At 33.2% G+C, this 18,853-nt stretch overlaps 1 protein-coding gene across 4 annotated transcripts in view; it reads left to right on the top strand.

Annotated features, from left to right (window-relative positions):
- The window catches only part of LOC107316088 (adhesion G protein-coupled receptor A2), a 247,657-nt gene that overhangs the window by 128,738 nt on the left and 100,066 nt on the right, over nt 1-18,853 (top strand). For all 4 annotated transcript variants that reach the window (XR_014948908.1, XM_015867228.3, XM_085555213.1 and 1 more), the window contains 5 exons: nt 3,872-4,036; nt 7,030-7,228; nt 7,789-7,938; nt 10,118-10,279; nt 13,670-13,885. Coding sequence is in view for 3 of the 4 variants with exons in the window: in XM_015867228.3 (XP_015722714.2) it covers nt 3,872-4,036; nt 7,030-7,228; nt 7,789-7,938; nt 10,118-10,279; nt 13,670-13,885 (892 nt within the window). In the remaining variant the exon portion in view is untranslated. The remainder of the gene's footprint in view (nt 1-3,871; nt 4,037-7,029; nt 7,229-7,788; nt 7,939-10,117; nt 10,280-13,669; nt 13,886-18,853) is intronic.

Below are 18,853 nucleotides of genomic sequence, written 5' to 3'. Positions count from 1 at the left end.
ATTACAATTTTTTTAATTTGTATCAACAGTTGCATCAGCTCTACATGTGAATTTATTTCTCAATACATCAGTCATCGAATTTGGAAAAGGGATCCTAACATGAACAAAATTTCCCTCCTTAAAGTAAAAATATTGATCTTATCTTGTCTTCCTTTCTTTGGCTTACTGAGAAAGCCACAATAACTTCCAAACAAAACTTGAGACAAGCTTGCTAGTCATCCTTCTGTTCTCATCAAGCAGCAATAGTCTTCCATTTGTCTTGATTCCATCTTGTGTGTATCTGACTTTATTTCTTGGTAGGTCATAAATTTCCACAAAAGTATCTCAACTGTCACACTGTGAGGAGCACCCATAAGTATGTTTGCTAATGTAGATAGAATAGGAATTCTTTCTGATGCTTACTTCATCCTTAGTAAAGCTGCAGAGTAAAAGCAAAATCAAAATTATCCCATTTCATTTCTCTACTGACATTTATCGGCATAAGTAAGACAGAAAAATCAAGAAAAGTAAACTGCCTCTAAGGGTACTCTTCTTTCTTAATTTTGTTGTGCTCCTATGATGCTGTTTAAACTGAGTCCTGAAATGTTCTAAAGTGAAAGGAGTGAAAAAGTTCTCAAGTGACATTGCCTCTTGTCAAGACTTTTTGCCACCACTAAGAAAGATCAGAAATGACTTTCTTCTGGGAGTAAGAAAATCTGAAACTTCTGGAGTTGTTAATGCAATAATTCTAAGACTTACAATATGCAATCAACTTACCAAAAATTTTATGAAGAGATTTAAAATACTGCATAAGCCGACTCTTCCCTTTTGGTCTGCCAAGACTATGAAGTTGCCAAAATTACAGGTGGAGAATATGTTAAAGATATGAAGTTGAATGCTGTTTCTGAGAATTAAAGCACTTTTTTTTTCTTTTCTTTTCTTTCTTTCTTCTTTTTTTTTTAATGAAGTCTTCTAAATTCTCTGTGGGAGTAAGATCAATTTATCATTTGTCATGTCCAGATGGTAAGTAAATGAACAGTTTCACCATTGGGCTTGCTATCCAAACTATTCCTAGAGGAATATCAATGAATGCATCACTTACAGTGGCCATATGGCAATTCAGAAGATAATTGCATGTTCTGGTCATTATACATCTTCTCCTATATTGCATAAATGTTTTTTGGCTTATTTTGATACAACTTCTGAAGTAAGAGCCACAGAAGATTAAGTGTGAATTCAAGGATTTACTTGTTGTTTTAGGGATTTTTGAACCAGAGTCAACTATACCATTTCTAGCAGAGCAAAAAATGATGTCTGTAAATATTTCTCTGTGAAACCAGGAAATATAATCTAATTAACTCTCAGGAGATATGTTATAGTGAGAGATAAATTTGCATTACAACACCTTTCAAAAATTTAAATAAATTTAAATATGAAGAAAATGCTTTTCTTCAAATTGATTTCTATTCACATTTATCAGATATGAAACTGATAACGTTATAGTATTCATTTAGTTTCTATCTCTGTTATCTACCTAAAATCAACTTGGTTTCTAGTTCTATCATATTTGTAGTATGAAGAACGATTACAGATATTTTATGAGGAAGTATATCAAGAGATGAGTACATACATTTTATACACTAAGAAATCTCTGGGTCTTGATGCCACAGGTGAATTTTTATGCTGCCTCTTTTTTCATTGATAAAGGAAACAAGTATGTATAATTGTTTTTGTAAACTCTAGGAACATATTTTTTCTCTGCTGTCTGTAAAGATGATGCAAGATTCTTGGGACATGAAGCAGAACACTTAATTTGAATATATTTATCAACCACTTGATTTCACCTAAACTCTTTTGATCTAACTGTGGAAAGATGAGTCAAGAGGTAGCTAGGAGTCTGCTGCTATTGGCCTTTCTCAACTGACACTTAGAAGATCAATTGCTTATGTTGATGTGAAAAATATCAGTTACTCTGTTTGAGAATGGAAAGTAATGTGTTGGGGGTTTTTTTGGTGTTTTTTTTTCCCTACATCCTCTGCAAAAAAAACCCAAAAAACCAAACAAAAAAAACCAACAAACAAACAAACAAACAAACCATACTAGAATTCATTGTAATAATTAAATTGAAAGATCCAAGCTACATGGAGCTCAGACTCATAGTAAAACAGTGTGAGATTTTTTAAAGTTACTGTTTAATGATAATGTGGCAGAACTTCCAGAGAATTATGGTAGATGTCTGAAGCAATTTAATTTAAATCAAAAGCTGTTTACCACAGGTTGTTTGTTTTCTGGAGAGCAAGATAACAGTCCTGTAGCAAGTACTTGAGAAAATCATCCTTCATTATATGCATCTTTCAAAGGGAAAATTACATAAGCAGCTGTCTAATCACTTCCTACCTTGATTGTGATTTATTTACTTACATATCTGCAGTAATTTATATACAAGAAGATTTGAGCCTTTTTTGTAGCAAAATTGAGGTGTGCATATGTAATATAAAAAGTTTTAAACCAAAAAAGGATGACATTTAAAAGACCAAAAATTTTAAAAACATATAATTTTTCTCTGCATATATGTCCAAATGTCAGCCTCTTTGTGAAAGTACCAAAGGCCCCAGAAGAAATTTCTGAGATTTTTTTAATATGTAGTTTTGAAATCACTTTAATAACTTTCAAATTCTGTTCTTCTGTTTTTATAATGTCTCTCTCCCCCTTCTGACTCTACTCCATTTCTTCCCACATAATTTCTGATTGTCTGAACCATATGGCATATTCAAAATTCAGTAATTTGTGTAAAGTAAAGTAAGCATTTCAGATAATTACTACCTTTTTCCTCTCCCAGATACTTTAAAAAGCTGTACATTCTTTATAACTGTAGTAAAACTTATTTCTAGGCCAATGACATTATTTAAGAGCTAGTGTATTACTTTATTAAATGTACTAATTAGCATTATTTTTGTCTAGAGTTACAATAATTGGATAAAACCTATCTCTGCTGAAGTTATTTGAAAAACTAAACTTTTATTGACTTCATCTGGGCCTTCATCCATTGAAAGAAGGAAATCTTCTAATTTCATCTAAAACATACAGAAAATCCTAACAAAAACAGCTCTAGGCAATTTAAATGTTACTGAAATTATTTCTTCTGACTATACATGGAATATTTAGCTTGGGCAGCTAAACACTGGCATGGTGCTGTACTGTACAGTGTTCGTATTGTAAGAGAAGCTGTGAAGTGTCTCTATATTTAACTTGTCTATCATTTTAATTATGCAGTGCTTATTCAGCCTTCATTTATTGATATTAATAACTGCATCTCATATGTTTTGGAGAGAACAGTGTGAAAGAAGTTCACGCTTAGTACAGTGCTAAAAAAAAAAATAAAAAAAAAATCAGCATCTGTCTCATCTCATATTGCATTCATCAGGAAAGATATATATGGCTTCCAAAGTCAATGCCTATTCTAGAAATCTTGTCCCAAGCTGCCACAGGAAAACAGATTCTGGTTTTGAAACGCCAGAGGAGCTCCAATGACAGCTGAAGGGAAGCATTCTCTGTGGGTTGGTTGTGTTGTCAACTTGAAATGTATTTCTGACTTTTAAGTACTTGGTTATGAAACAAAAACAATATTTGGGGAAAGGAGAGTGAGGACTGATGCATAACTGTTCCTTTGCAATGACTTTTGTGTTACAGCCTCTCATGACTAAAATGATAAATCATTTGGTGCTGCTAAAATTTTAATATGAATCACATATTGTCTGTCTTTTAAATAACTGAGCAAAACCACGTTTATGTTTTCATTGCAAATGTCTGAAGAGAAGTTAATGTCAGAAAATAAATAACTCAATCTCTATATACTTAAGTGTATTCAATAATTAATCTTTTCTTTTTATAGTGAACTTATCCTGTCTAGCATTGATATTAATGCATCTGGAGATTGGGAGTGTCTAGTCAACAATTCCTATGGAAATAGCACTAAACATGTAGAAATTGTGGTACTGGAAATGGCTGCACCCTACTGCCCTGCAGAGAGAGTTATTAACAACAAGGGAGATTTCAGGTATGAATTCCTGGTTTTAAGTATGGTGCTATAGATATGGGTAATATCCATGTTTACATGATGCTTCAGAGTCAGGTACAAAGATGTCACTTATTTTTCTTGTCATTGTCATGTAATAGAGTAGGAAGGGAGAGCACTGTATGATTATTATGTGAAGTGGCAGATACTATTTGAAGAGCGGCTGTGGTTTATAAGAGTCTGAGAATTCTTCTAACTTGTCAGTGCAAGTTTATGGAAAATTTCAGGTGTATGATCTTCACAGCTAAATGGATGAGGGTTAATAATTTTTCTTGGACTTTTTTGAATTATAGAATATAATAATACTATGTTAACACATTAGAAATTTAAATATTCAAATCTTTCTTAATCTATTCCAGTTCTGCTACTTCTGTTCATATGGGAAGTAATAAATAATAAAAAGAACTATTATTATAAAAGAAAAAAAAACTGCTAAAAACAATCAAAATAATAAGTACTACTTGGTAAAACAGATCATTAGAGGTGAGCCTAAGGACACACACAGTTCTACCATTATATAACATGATTAGAAAGCACATCTATCCTGCTGTCTGAATGTAATCACGTTGCACAGTATTGTTTACTAAATGCAGTTTTTGTTTCATCTTAGTTTTATCACCATATGTTAGTGGGGTTTGTTTTTTGTTTTTAACCATTTCCAAATAGAAAACAAAACAATACTGTAAAATTTATCATTGTTTTCAATTGGTTCTAAAATGCTTCAGTGATATGCATAAAGCTCTTAAACAAAGTATCATTACTTACTTGACAATAACACTGATGTATGATGGCATTCCCATTGAGAAATCAGGAAGGTAATTTGTTACCATGTGAATTATAATTCAACTTGAATAGTTAATTAAAGGAAAAGTAGCTGAGAGAGGAAGCTTCTCTTAAACACTAGAAATTTCCACATGTACTTCTGACTTGAATACTTCTCTTCAATTTTAATACTTTAAATTAGGTCTTTTGTAAAAATACATACATTCCATCAGTTAATATATGCTGAATATTTTTGATGACATCTTTATGAAGTACATGTTCTTTCTGTACAGTTACATTCTTTGCTTAATAAATATATAAATTCTACAGGCTGCTCAGACTAACACCAGGGGCATTGTTGTCATTTTATATAAATCCAAAGAATAGAAGTGCCCTTTCCCTATTGATCACCTTTCCAGAATTCTATACACATTTATTTTTGAGATGTATATTTAAGGGATGCTGAGTCTACTGATCCCTTTGGCATTTAGAATTATAGAATCAGCCTCAAACTGAAACTATTCCAAAAGTTTATCCTCAGACAGGTAGATATCTAATCAGTGATTTTTCTTAGAAAAGTCTTTGAAGTTTTCATGACATAGCAAGTACATAAGTAAAAAGAGTTGTAGCACAAAAGCAAAGCTGGTAAGAACAGTTCTTTTGTTGGAGAAAAATGAAATAATCATCAGCAGTTTTGGAAGCATAGTTCTTTTAGTTCGCCAGCCTAGGTGGTATTTATAATTGCACAACTGCTGTCAGAAATAGGCACTGTGAGTTACATTGAACTGGCTTTAAGTAATCAGAATTTTATTCTGTGGTCGCCATATTTTGCTGATATTTTGTTCAATACCTCACTATAATTCTGAAATGCAAAGTTATGTTATGTAATGTTATAATTTCTAATTGTAAAGACTAGATTCTGCTACCTGTGGTAAGACTCAGTGTGCTTTAGTTTCAGAATAGTCTCTTCAGTTTTACTTTTGAGGTAGGGTGCTACTCTGTGGCCCAGTTGTATTAATGCTGATATTTCACTAAAATAATAGTTCAGAGGCAAAAGGAGCATTTAGTAATACTATGATGTGATGATCCCTTCATGTTTCATTTTGTTTTAAGTGATTATACATCACATGAATTTTTCAGTGGCAGTTAGCTGAGGCACATAAAAATACTTCTCTTCTTACCTTTCCATTTTGAGACTAAGAAAACATACAAACCTAGCCTCAAACCTGTCACTATATTATGTGACAATGTCAAAATGGATCTGTGCCTTTTAAGTACCAGGATATGTATGAGCAAAGGTTGATTATCAAGGTGTGTGTCAGTGGCAGGCAGAATTTTATATTTTTTAAGATTGGTTGGGTTTCAGTCATTACATCAGTGCAATTAGAGTTAAAACCACATCCTTTCCAGACATGTTGACTTGATTTTACACTTCTTGTTTTGTCTGATTTTTTTTCCCATCACCTGATCTTGCTATCACCACAGTAGCCTGAAAAACACCATGGATTTGTACCCAAAGGAATAGATTGCAGTTGTGTGGTTAAAGAGAATGCAGCAGATATGTTAAAGATTAGTATTCCATAGTAGGCCTTCAAGATAAATAGAACAATTCTGGCTCCTTTTGACTTACTGTTTCTTTTTAAAAGCAATTTTGCCATCATAGTAGCTAAATCTCATATACAAAATACTTAATTTTTCAGATCGGTCTTCTTCCTCCACAAGACATAACCTCTGCTCAGAGCATGTCTATTGACTTCTGATACATTCAGGAACATTTGTTGTAGTAGGTCAAAATGAAAAGTATAGATTGTCATCTATGTTTTGAGCCTTTACATTTTGCAACAGTTACTGTTTTCTTCTTGATGAATTTCTGCTCTGCCCTATGCAAACTTCATAGGTGAAAGTAGGGAAAATTCCATTCATTTCTTTTTCTGTAACACCAAGCACTTTCCTAGAATTAATGTAGAATTAATGTGTGACTAGACATACTCAAGCGTGTATAATTTCAAGATTTTCATGGAAACAGTTTAATCCCTTATAAAACGCAATGAGGTAAAATTTAAAACAGCCTTGGTTTTTTTTGTGTTGTTTTGTTGGTTTTTTGTTTTGTTTTGTTTTTCCTCTCACATACCATGCATACTGTTGCTATATTTTCAGTTGCCTTTAAATAAAAAGTTTTGTGTGTTAATTTTTTGCTGCCCCGCTGTTCACAGATGGCCCAAAACTTTGGCTGGAATAACTGCTTACCATCCTTGTCTTCAGTATTCATTTAACTCCATTGCCTTTCACAATGGTGTAGAAGAGTCTAAGGCATGGCGTAAATGCAATCGAACTGGACGCTGGGATGAAGAAAACTATTCTGAATGTCCTTATTCACAAGAAATAACTCAAGTTCTTCATGCTTTCAGTCAGGTAATGCTGAAATCCATGGCTTCCTTTCTGTAGTAATGATTTTATGAGATAGTTTGCAAGAAAATGTTTGTTTAGCTACAAGTATGGAATAGTTGGGCTTTGAATAAAATGTTGGCTTTTTAAATTTTATTTAATTTTATTTTTCTTTCAGTGGTTTTGTCAATTGATAGGTGCAGTAGGATCATGCGGTGCACAGCTATCTACTGCTTTTAATATTTTTCTTTCTCTGGGTGTCTGGAGTCTAGATGGCTATTAATAATGTTAGCAGGGTTATCTCTGCTGATAAAATATATTGAGGCCTGTTTGTTCCAGTCTAGAAAAATTAGACATGCAAAAATTTTCAGTATTTGTTGATGTGTGATGGTGTCTGGAGATGACAACAATTAAATCTGAGACTTGAGATAAAATATTCTACTGACATTTATGTTTATGGTACTAACGAAGCATATGACTAAAGTGAAATAATAGAAAGCATTATACAAATGGATGGAATCTCTAGTTTTTAGAAGAGAAATATTCCAGCAGATTGATCACACCAAGGAATTCTCATGTATTTTCAGATGCACATCAATTTGACGACTGTACTTGAATTTTCCCGCCAACTGACAGCCTACACAAGAGGTGCTTCCCACTTTGCGGATAAAATGGATGTAATATATTTGGCTTATATAGTGGAAAAGTTAATTGTCTTCGTGGATGAAGTTGAAGATGTAAGATATCTTCTGTATGCTGAAAGTATCACGTAGAAGTAAAGTCTTCACATATGGTCCTGTTCTTAATGTATGCAGGCACACACTGAAGCTTCTAAAACTGCTTTCCTGGTATTTAGCAAGACACATTCCTCATATGCTGCTATGTCTTTCTTTATGTCAGGCAGCTGAGCCGTCTCATCTGACCGACAAAAGCGTTTGTACTAAGGAATAAAAATTGCTTTTCAATAAGACACATCCTTAATTTTCTTTTTCATTTTTATTTTCACCATAACTAACGGTGTCTGAAAGCCTTCAACTTCAATTTCATTATCATATGCTAGACCTACTAGCCCCTACTAAGGGCTCCCTAAGAATCGTGTTTCAAAGATACAACTGTGAAAGCCTCTTCATTCAATATCCTTTCTGGAGGGGAAAAAAAATACAAAAACCAGAAACAAATATTTGAATTTATCCATAAATTCAGCGACATACCTTGGCTTCATACACACTTCTATATCAGACACCATTTTGTCAGACTGCCCCTCTGCTGCCATCCATCGCACAGCAAGAAAATGTAATGGAGTAATAGCAGAAAGGTTCAACATGTAATACTATAGCACCAACATCTGCTACTGATGTTATGTACCAACATAATAAAATAGAAGTCACTACTTTTGGAGCAGCCTTTGTACATTTTTATAAGTTAGTGGTACTTTGTCTCATCTTGGGATTCATCTCTCAAAGCATCAATTGCTTTAAGGACAGATACCAGGAAAATGTACGCATATTAGCCCAAAACTTTTTATTTTTAATGTCATAACTTTATTCTTCGATGATATACTTAATTATAGTATAAATGATTACATCTTAATACATCATCTTATTTCTCACCTTTTAAAATATTTATAGCAAATATATATAAATATATAATATTTATTTATAATTATATATTGTTCTGCCTTCATTTAATTACTGCTTGCCTTATAGTTTAATCTTTTCTTATAAATCACTTCAATCTTTAAATGTGTTTTATTATTATTCATTGTATCAGTAAGTATTTCCCACATTCTCACATCCATCTAGAATTACATAGTAATTACATTCTCAAAAAAGAATGGTTGCATGTAATGTCTGATTATTTCTCTCATTTTGCAATGCATGTGAACTGTATTTTTTATTGGAAATCCAGAAAAAAAACTTTATAGCTTGTCATTCCTTAAGCATCTTTCTCCATTACTGAATTTCTTTTTACATTGCAATGAATTAACTGTGTATTTGCATCATTTTTCTGTTCCTATTAGTTTGACATCTTAGCTTCTTATGCTTCATTTAAGTTGTTTTTCTCTCTCAATGGTTTTTTTCTGTATTCAGGTGATACCCTCTTATACCTTTGGCATGTCTTTGTTTCTTAGGAAATCACAAACCTTCAGAAAAAATGGTAAACATGGTTTTGAAATCTTACACAAAAATAAGTTTTAAAATTTTAGGAAGTAAATATTTTAACTTCTACTTGAAAGCATCACCAAAAATACTCTCAGTGAAGGTTATTCTTTCTAAATTAAGTAAGCTAATAAGATTTTGAAACACATAGTCACACTTATTAAAAACTCCAAAATGCCATCTGACAAAGGCTGGGATTTATCACATGGAATTAGTCACAAGAGTAAATTAAAACACAACACCATTATAAGCCCATACTTTCTATATAGCCAGTGACATATTGCACATTTGTATTAACACTTCAGTTATATCTAAATTTGCACTTCTAAGTCTGTAACAGAAATTTATTCCAAATAATTACCCTTCTCCCCTGCAAGGTTCTTTTACAAACTATGAAACAGTTTTTTAGAGGGCCATGGCCAATTTTTAATAGTTTAAGAAAGAGGTTAATAATTCTGGAATTCCATTAATTGCCCAATGAGAGATTCCCATTTTCATGGTTTGTCTTGAAGATATGCTTAAAAATTGTGAACTAATGCCTTTTTTTTTTATTATTATTTGAAGGTAGTGGCATTTCTATTTTCTTATTTTATTTATGTTTCAGTACATGTAATTTTCTTAACAAAATGAAAAGTATCTTTGAATGCTGGTTACTAGGAGAAATACAGTCCCCGTTCTTAGTTGTGCTCTTGCATACTTACCTTCCTATTGTTGTATTTTGCAGAAAATACTCATTTGTCTGTTTTTTAATTTTCAGATAGGGGATGCTCTCATTGAAATTGCAAGCAACATAATGACTGTTGATGACCATGTGTTGTGGATGGCTCAAAAAGAAGACAAAGCCTGCACCAGAATTGTCCGATGTGTGGAACACATTGCAAGTCAAATACTGACCAGCAACATCCAAGTTATTTCAAAGGTATTTCATAAAATCACATAGCACTTTTGACAAAATTTATTTTTAAGATGTTTTCTTTGTGTTTTTTACTTCTAAATCCTATGTAGAGAAGGACAAGATTGTATAAATCAGATACTCAGCTTAGCCTATTTCTATAGGTTTACTTGGATTCCGTAGAGTTTTTTTCCTGGGTTCTGTTGGGAACAGTGAAACATTTTCATGAGTATCTCTGATGAGATTAAGAATTGTTTTGCATGGTTTTGCTTTTATATATTTATTCTTACATTAGACTGTTCACAACACCATATTTCTAGTTTTCCTAGCACTCAGTTCCTGTACTATTTGAATTTATTTTGAAAAGGATATGTTGAGGGAGAAATCTATAATAATGGAAAAACAGCACACTCCCTTATTACCTAAAGATCTTAATATACCTTTCATGGAAGTGTCTAGACAACACTTTCTAAAGCATTTGGAAAATATTCTAAAAAGATGTCATAAAGGTTATTAATTTGCAGTTAGTGTTATTTAGAAGCAAGCTGTAGCAGTATTAAATAACTGTTCGTAGTTCTTGTCCTCTATCCACATGAATTTGTCATTTGTATACTGAGGAGTTGTCATTTGTGTATTGAGAAACTGTCTTTGTCACTTTCAACATCTAAGTGGTAGAAATGTGTAGAAGTCAAAAAGTCTTGAAAATCATAGAATTTCAGATAAATATTTCAAAACCTTATTATTCTTTCAGTTACGTTTCTTGATTTCAAGCAACCTTTTTTTATTTTGTCAGCTCCTCTACTTTATTTTTATTTAGTTGAAGATACTGCACGTAAGTGAAATCAGCGTTAGTTTCAATTAAGGCAATAATGTATTTAAAAAAAAAAATGGAAAAAAGGAATTCTGGACTGAGTTGAATTACATGCTGAGCTGAACAGCATAGTAACCTTAGTCCCTTTGCTGTATAATTTTAGTAAAGTACAGTCTGATCTACTTGAAGAATAAACTGACAGAACTTATTGGATTTTTTTTTTTAAACTTTCTTGTACATAAAATGATCAAATTTGCTAGAATCATTTAATTTTATTAAGATATAGAGACAATAATTTGCTTTTTTGGAAGTATTTTGTAATTTTACAGCTAGGGGGGTTATTTAAACTTTATACTTCAGGTGTCTTTTAAATGTCAATTGCCAAAAGTCCTTTTTTTCTTGTCACTGCTTCAGAAGGAAGTTGACATTAATGTTCTGTACTGACGTGTAGGTCAGAGTCTCTAGCCTTTTTACCATGCTTTGTATTTTTTGCTTCTTGCAGTGTTCTGTAGGAGAATTAGTTTATGGTTGAGTGCAATTTGTAAATAAACAAAGCTGTGGAGTTTTTCTTTTTGTCATCTCATACAATACCAAACACTTCTGTTCTTTCTGGAGGCTAGCCAGAAAATTATACACAGAAATTGCCTCTGCTTTCATCTCCTTTCCTTTTTTCTTTTCCTTTTCCCCCCCTTCCCCCCTCCCCGATCCCCCAAACAACAGCACCGAAAACCCCCAAAGCTTAATTAGCCACTAGTTTATAAAACACTTTCTGAAAACAAATGGGCCTTGATGAATTCTGTTAGCTTAACAACAAATACACAACTACATTCCCTATCAATTGAAGCCGTGACTTCTGCTGTTATTCCTATGTTATTGTTGGAAGACAAAACTGGTTTTCCATTTCCTGGAGGTTAGAAAAATGCCATGATGGAAATCATCATTTAGATCTTCTTAAATCTCCTTTGCAAAACATACTGTAGATACACCCCGGGATATGGAAACCCCTTCAGAGGCCCTGTGCACAGCCAGAAAGGTTTATCCCAAATTAATTTCCCTTCAGTATTGTTTTGAGGTGCTTTTGTTTCTGCTCATATTTCTGTGTTTACTTACGTCAGATCTGCAGTTTGAGAAGGAAGACTTCCTGTGGATGATAAACTTGTTGGTGTGCAGCAGACTTTAAACCCTAGAATCATAGAATGACTTCGCTTAGAAGAGACCTTAAATCCCACCCAGTTCTACTCTCTGCTGTGGGCTGGGTACCACCCACCAGATTGTGGGTTGGGGCCCTATCCAACACCTCCAGGGATGGGGCATCCACAGATTTTCTCTGCCCCCAAGTCTCTGACTATGACCATCCAACCAATTCCTTATCAATCAAATAGCCATCCACCGTATCTCTCCAATCTATCTGTCCAATTTCTAGATAAAGTTATTATGTTGGACCAGCTCCTGGAGTTTTCATTTCACTGCCCCCACTGATAAAAGACAGAATATTTAAGGCTAATTGCAATATATTTGGTGTTGTTGTTTTTATTTTTAGTCTGCTCCACTTAGTACTGTTCTCTGCTCACCCCTTCAAGGACCCTTTTTGGCCATTTTGCTTAGTGATGCCTTTATGTGGGGTTTAGAAAATGGACTCCACATTATCATTTTTTATATCTGTAACTCAAAAAGATTAGCTCATGGCTTTTTGTAACATATACCTTTTTTACAGATGCTTGTTTCCATTGATAATTTTGCTCTGCATTCATCTATATCCATTTCATAATTCGAGAGTCCTAATAAGGAACAGCTTCAACTTCTATTTCACCCTCTGTTCCTATATGCTGAGAACAGTGTGTTCACACTGTTTAAACATTGCCATAGGATTATTTTGAAAATGAAAAGATTAATATTAAAAAGAATTTTGTATTCAAAATTTAGAAAATAGGGCTTACTTGTGAAATCACTTTGACTGTCACTACAATATCCTCCAGCTATCATTTTCCTATCATCATCTCACAAATATGAATGAGGAAACTAGTTCTATTCCATTCTACAGCAGGAAACTTGAAGTTCTAAATAATTAAATGGCTCTTGCCAGGGTTTTAGAAATGCATTACCACACAGAAGTTTTAACTGAGACACATAGCTTGATTCTGGTAATATGGCTAATAGTACCATGCAAACATGATAACGGAATGTGATCTGTGAAAGACAATCAGAAATCATTCAATCCATCCAACAAATAGCTAAGCATCTTTCCATTTCATTTCTGAGGCACAGAACACATCCTTGTCCATTTTAAAAATAATTCGTACTACTGCTGTTACTAATTGGCTTCATATCTGTATTGCTTTAAATCAAAATTAAATCTGTTGAAACTGATGATGGCACAATTGCAAAACTGGTACAGTATGAGAAATAAATTAAAGCAATGTCTGTACTGTTGTAGAGTTCTATGTTCTAAGTTCCATTTTTTTCTTACCTCTATGCATTCTGTACAGAAGCATGTACAAACACAATCTTTATAAACTATGTACAATAAATACACAATACACATATAATTATATGTAATTAAGCCTAATGAGTTAGCAATATCTCTGCTTCTCAATATGTTTTGACAGGTATCTCATAATATTGCTCTGGAGGCCTTTATGATCAAACCATCTAATTTCATGGGAATGACTTGCACTGCCTTCCAAAAAATACCTGCAAATGTTGGCAAGTCAGTTGTGCATGATTTGGGAAGCTGGGAAGCAGATCCCCATTCTGACCAGCATTTGAATTTCAAGTGCAACACTGGCAATCTGAATGGTTCCTTGTTGAATTCTTCTACCAGGGTAAGTCAATGCAATCACAAATATAACTTAAATATTTCAATGTGGGTAGTTATTTCAATATTTAAGTTGCCTTACTATGGTGTATTGGATATTTTGTTGTTCTAACAGATATCCCACTAATAATGCAGGATGTGAATAGAAATAAGTGTTTTGTTCTTTCTATCTCTGTGTCTAGTTCTGAAAACATTTCCATGTGTAACCAATCCATTTGAAGTAATTTGGCAATGTTTATTTTAGTGAGGTGCTCTCTGGATTTTACATTTCAGAATATTTCAGACTAATAAGTCGATGGAAATTATCTTTACATCCACTAAACAGTATTACATTCTCTTTTCTCTGAACTTTACGCAGAGGGAGGGTGCTACATTGCAGTTTTTGAGTAGTAGGCCAAGAAACACAATAATAAATAAGACTTTTAATAGAACACTGTTAATATCAAATAATGAAGTGGAACAATTAAATTTTGATCTAGTAGGAAATGGAATTTTGCATTTGGCTGTGCATGTTATTAAATTTAAGTAGTGCAGAGTTGGAGTTTTGTTATCCTTCAGCTGAATCTCAGTTTAATAGCCTTATTTCTTGAAATACTTAATATGACAAAATGATATTTTCTGGATAACACTACCAGTTTATTGAACTTTAAAAGTATTTTGATTGAAGTTATTTTCTCTTTGGTGCATTTTAATCTTCTCTATGGGTTAGGCAGAGATGTGTCAGTAGCTTGTGCTCTCAGGATCTTTTGGTAAAGAGGCCATCTTAATAATAGAAGAATGGGCAGTTGTTGGGGTTTTTTTTAATTTTCTTTTATTTTTTTCCTGCAATGGAATTAATTTCCTCTGCAGACACTGTTAATAAGTCTGTCTAGGATGACCTAGACAGTTGTCTGAAAAGAAGAGATTGACATTTATAAGATGAAAACCAAATGTCAGAGATCTAAAACCCAAAACAGAGAGCTGAACATAAACCATATATAAGGGTGTATGGGAAACTGGTAATCACAGCCTGAACCTCTGATTAATCAGCTGAGGCAAGTGTCTGGTCAGCTGTGGGAGCACAGGTGAGGGTAATTCAGCTGTGCTCTCGGAAGGGTGGAGCTTGACTCCACCTCCCCTAGACTTCATTTAAGAGCTGACCACCATTAAGGCAGCAATCTTTTTGAGATTGCTCCTTTATGGAGACTGGATAGGCAGCCTAAGCATTTTCCAGCCAGACTGAAGGTGAGTAGCCATCCATATTGGTGTGTTTTTCCCTATAAATATCCTTTTGAATATCTGTTACCATCTTTTGTATTATTCCATTTTACAAAAGGGAACTCTACTGTATGCACATAGGAAGATTATCTACAACAATGCAAAGCAATTTTAAAGTGTATTATATATATTCTGTGAGAAGTGATGTTATTATCACATTAGAACAGTAGATGTATAGATTGCTAGATCAATCTGATGTCTGAATTTTCAACAACACACTGCAGAATATTCAAATGTTAGTTTCATGGCCTTAAGACCAAAACATACTTAGGCTGTAGTGTAATATGTGAATCCTGAAAAGAAGCTTGCATTCATTGTTCTCTAAAACTTTTAAGCTAAGCACTTGTTTAACTCATTCTGAAATGAACAGTATTCCTTCTATTCTTTTCTTCACTGCTTAATAGAACAAATTATATAATTGTAATTGATAACAGAAAATAGGATTCTTTGTCATTATCCCAAGACACATTAATTCTGTATTTTCACTGCGGAGGCATACAGTAAACCTACTTCATAGTGCTGTATAAAATTCAGGAAGATAGAGTTTGTGGTGGAGGTGGGAGTTGCTGGTTTCCAAAGTTTAGTCACTGTATTTTAAAGTACTCATTACTCTGACTACTTAGAACTTCATTTTAGATGATGAACTTATTCTTAGAATCTTACTCTACTTAGCATAGGATTAATCATAAAGAAGGAAAAAAAATCTAATGAAAATCACTAAGTACAAATGGTAATTACAACTTTAATTTACTTCTAATAAAAGTGTAAAAGGTTGTCCTTAAAGAGCTCATTGAATGAGAAGGTTTACTCTGTTTTATGATAAAAACTTTATTTTTCTTCAAATGCATAACACTGTAAGTCATCTGCTCAGTAAGCATAAACAATTATTTATGACATCGGTCTGTTGATAGCCATGTGTCCCAGTGAATTAGAAAAACTGTGTATTTGTAAAGGAGTTTGTGGAAGGTTGATGGGAGAGGACTGAAGCAGACAATCACAAGTTCTCTAAATAACACATGAGATTTTTTTGTACTTTGCCTACCCTTATATTTTCAGGCACTCCTAGGAAATTGGTACAAATTTAGTAAGGGCTTTTCTGTTAGTTGTTTAACCTGATCTAGTTACTATGAAATAGAGAACCCCAAAAAGGGGAGAAAATACTGAAGGAAAAACAAACAAACAAACAAAAAAAAAAACAAGAATAATTGAAAATTCAATAATTTAAAAGGTACTGAAAAACTGAAATAATAGATTCACTACTTAAGCTTTGGGAGATAACTCTTAAAATACATGTATATCAACTTTTGTTTCAAATATGTGGAAAGTCCTTTACAGACTAACTTACATTGTTTCAAAATGCTCCAGGGCAAAATATTGTTTCAGTGTGATGCAGAGATTTTTCTCTTTCAATCACATTTTGACTCTGCAGTCAGTAAATAATCTGAAAGTCTGAGAAAGAATTATTACTATTGCAGATCAAAAGTTTTGCTATTGTAGAGCTTAGACCCAGATGCTTTGTCTTAAATCCCATTTCTGCTTTAGAAGTAGACAGTTTTCATTGCCTGACTGAACTCCATTGGATGAAAAAACATGGCTCAGTTAAATGTTCCTGTTTTATGATACAGTGGCTTGTATTTTGACACAGTGTATGTTTTGATCCTGGTTAAATAGGCCTATGGGTGTCTTTCCAGCCTGAATAGTTCGAGCTCATGTTAGAGGAGTGCTACTAATACACTGCCCCATAGCCTGACTGTACTGTAGGGATATCACAGTATTGATACATGAATACAAGGCTACCGTAACACTTGAACTCAGACAATCTGAGAACTGTTTGGGGCTACTGAATATGAGTTTGATGTCTGATTCCCATTTGATAGATAGTAGTCTGAACCTACTCCCTGCCCTAGCCTGATTCTATGAACTATCTCCAGTGTGTACAGATATCAGTTATACAGTAAATTCTTTCCTCTACCTCACTAAAATTGCATCAACATAAAATGAATTATTTAAATTGCCTATCGTAATTAAACATGAGGTTTATAGAGGACTGTAAACTCAGTATTCACTCTCAGACTTTTAAGAAAATATTTTATTTACATAATTTATTGTTGCAGCATCACTGTCAACACTTATTAAAGAGTAAATATTGTTCACGTCTCTCTAGTTTCATTAGTAGTTCATTTGATGTAGGACTGAGTTCAAGGGAGCAACAGAAGTCTGTATTCTCCCATGTAATCACTGATTTCTGAAATTCAAATTCCACTAAAATATGCTCAATATATTTCATTTTACTATTACATTTTATTTAGTCCTTTTATTTTTATGTGCCAGACAGGCCTTTTGATTTATCAGACTGCATTACAGGTGATGTCCATATGCTAAAATATTAAAAGTTGGTGTTAATGTTGATACTAGAAATGCAATGAAGAAAAATTCTGAAGTGATTTGACAAAATCCTTTTATTACTTGCTTAAATCACTTTAAGTCATTATACAATTACAGAAATATTTTTTCATTGTCATAATCATAAGATGCAGAAAAAAATCAACTCTTTTTTTTGCATAAAGTCAATTTGAATATCAAACAACACTAATAATCTAACAATTTGTAGTACATTCATATATAAAACTTAGCAGGATTTTGGAAAAGAACTTGATGCAAGGATTTGTGCTACCACCCACTATTTTGATTAGGATAAAGCGTAGAAAATCCAAAAAAGAAACAATGAAGGGAAAAGTTATAAGCTGCATAAGACCTGCTTTCAAATTGGTCTTTTATTAAAAGTGCTTCTCACTGCAACTCAGTGTATGTGAAATGTTCCTAATCTTTATAGATAATTAATTATATCAATTTAGAAGCTGTCTAGTTGACTGTGCAACAATTAAATTTCTCATTAATGCAAAAGCTAATTCTTATATAAATAATAATTACAAGTTATACTGGAAGTTTTTAAGGCACTGTTAGATGTGCAGTTATCCAGTTATAGGTTCCAAAATGGTTTCTATTGTACTACTACATAAACAGGTAGTTTTGACTTTAAGATTTGAACAACACCTCATATATTTTCATTAACAGAGGTCTATGTGTAATCTAATTACCTGTGAATCTGCTTATGTGAAGTTGGTATTTTTTTACACGTGCGCTTAGTGCTGCTACCTTGATTGGGTTGCTTATCCATGAAACATACACTTTTCTGTGCTCAGAATGTGTTTGTACAGCATTTTTCAGCTGAGGAAATTTAAAGTTCAAAGAAATATGTCAAGTCGGTGAACTCAATTAAAATGTAGTGCAAAATGAAAATATTTCCAGTAACTTTCAAAGGAATTGACTATTTTAAATTAATTTTTCTGATCCAATCAGTCAGAGTAACTGCTCGTACAGTCCTGAAATTCCTTCATTTGATTCTACCTTAAAAAGGTTTAAAAAAAAAAAAAAAGTACAAATGTTTTTCAGTCTTTTATCGAAAAGATTCATATAGCAACATTGTATAACCACATACTATATATTGTATACATATTTAATGCGGGTTGGAAGGGACCTTAGAGATCATCGAGTCCAACCCCCGGGATTCGAGCCTCTGTACTGCAGAGCGGCACTGCTACCACTTGCACCACAGGGGGATTCGAACACCCGGGCCCCGGTGTTGCAATGCGACATTCCTACCACCTGTGCCACTGGGGCATACATACATACATACATATATATATATATCATTTAT

Source organism: Coturnix japonica, chromosome 8 (assembly GCF_054131305.1).
Source record: "Coturnix japonica strain WE chromosome 8, WE-NBRP24, whole genome shotgun sequence".
Lineage (NCBI taxonomy): Eukaryota > Metazoa > Chordata > Aves > Galliformes > Phasianidae > Coturnix > Coturnix japonica.
Note: the sequence above shows the minus strand (reverse complement) of the source record. Positions and strands in the feature narration are given on the sequence as shown.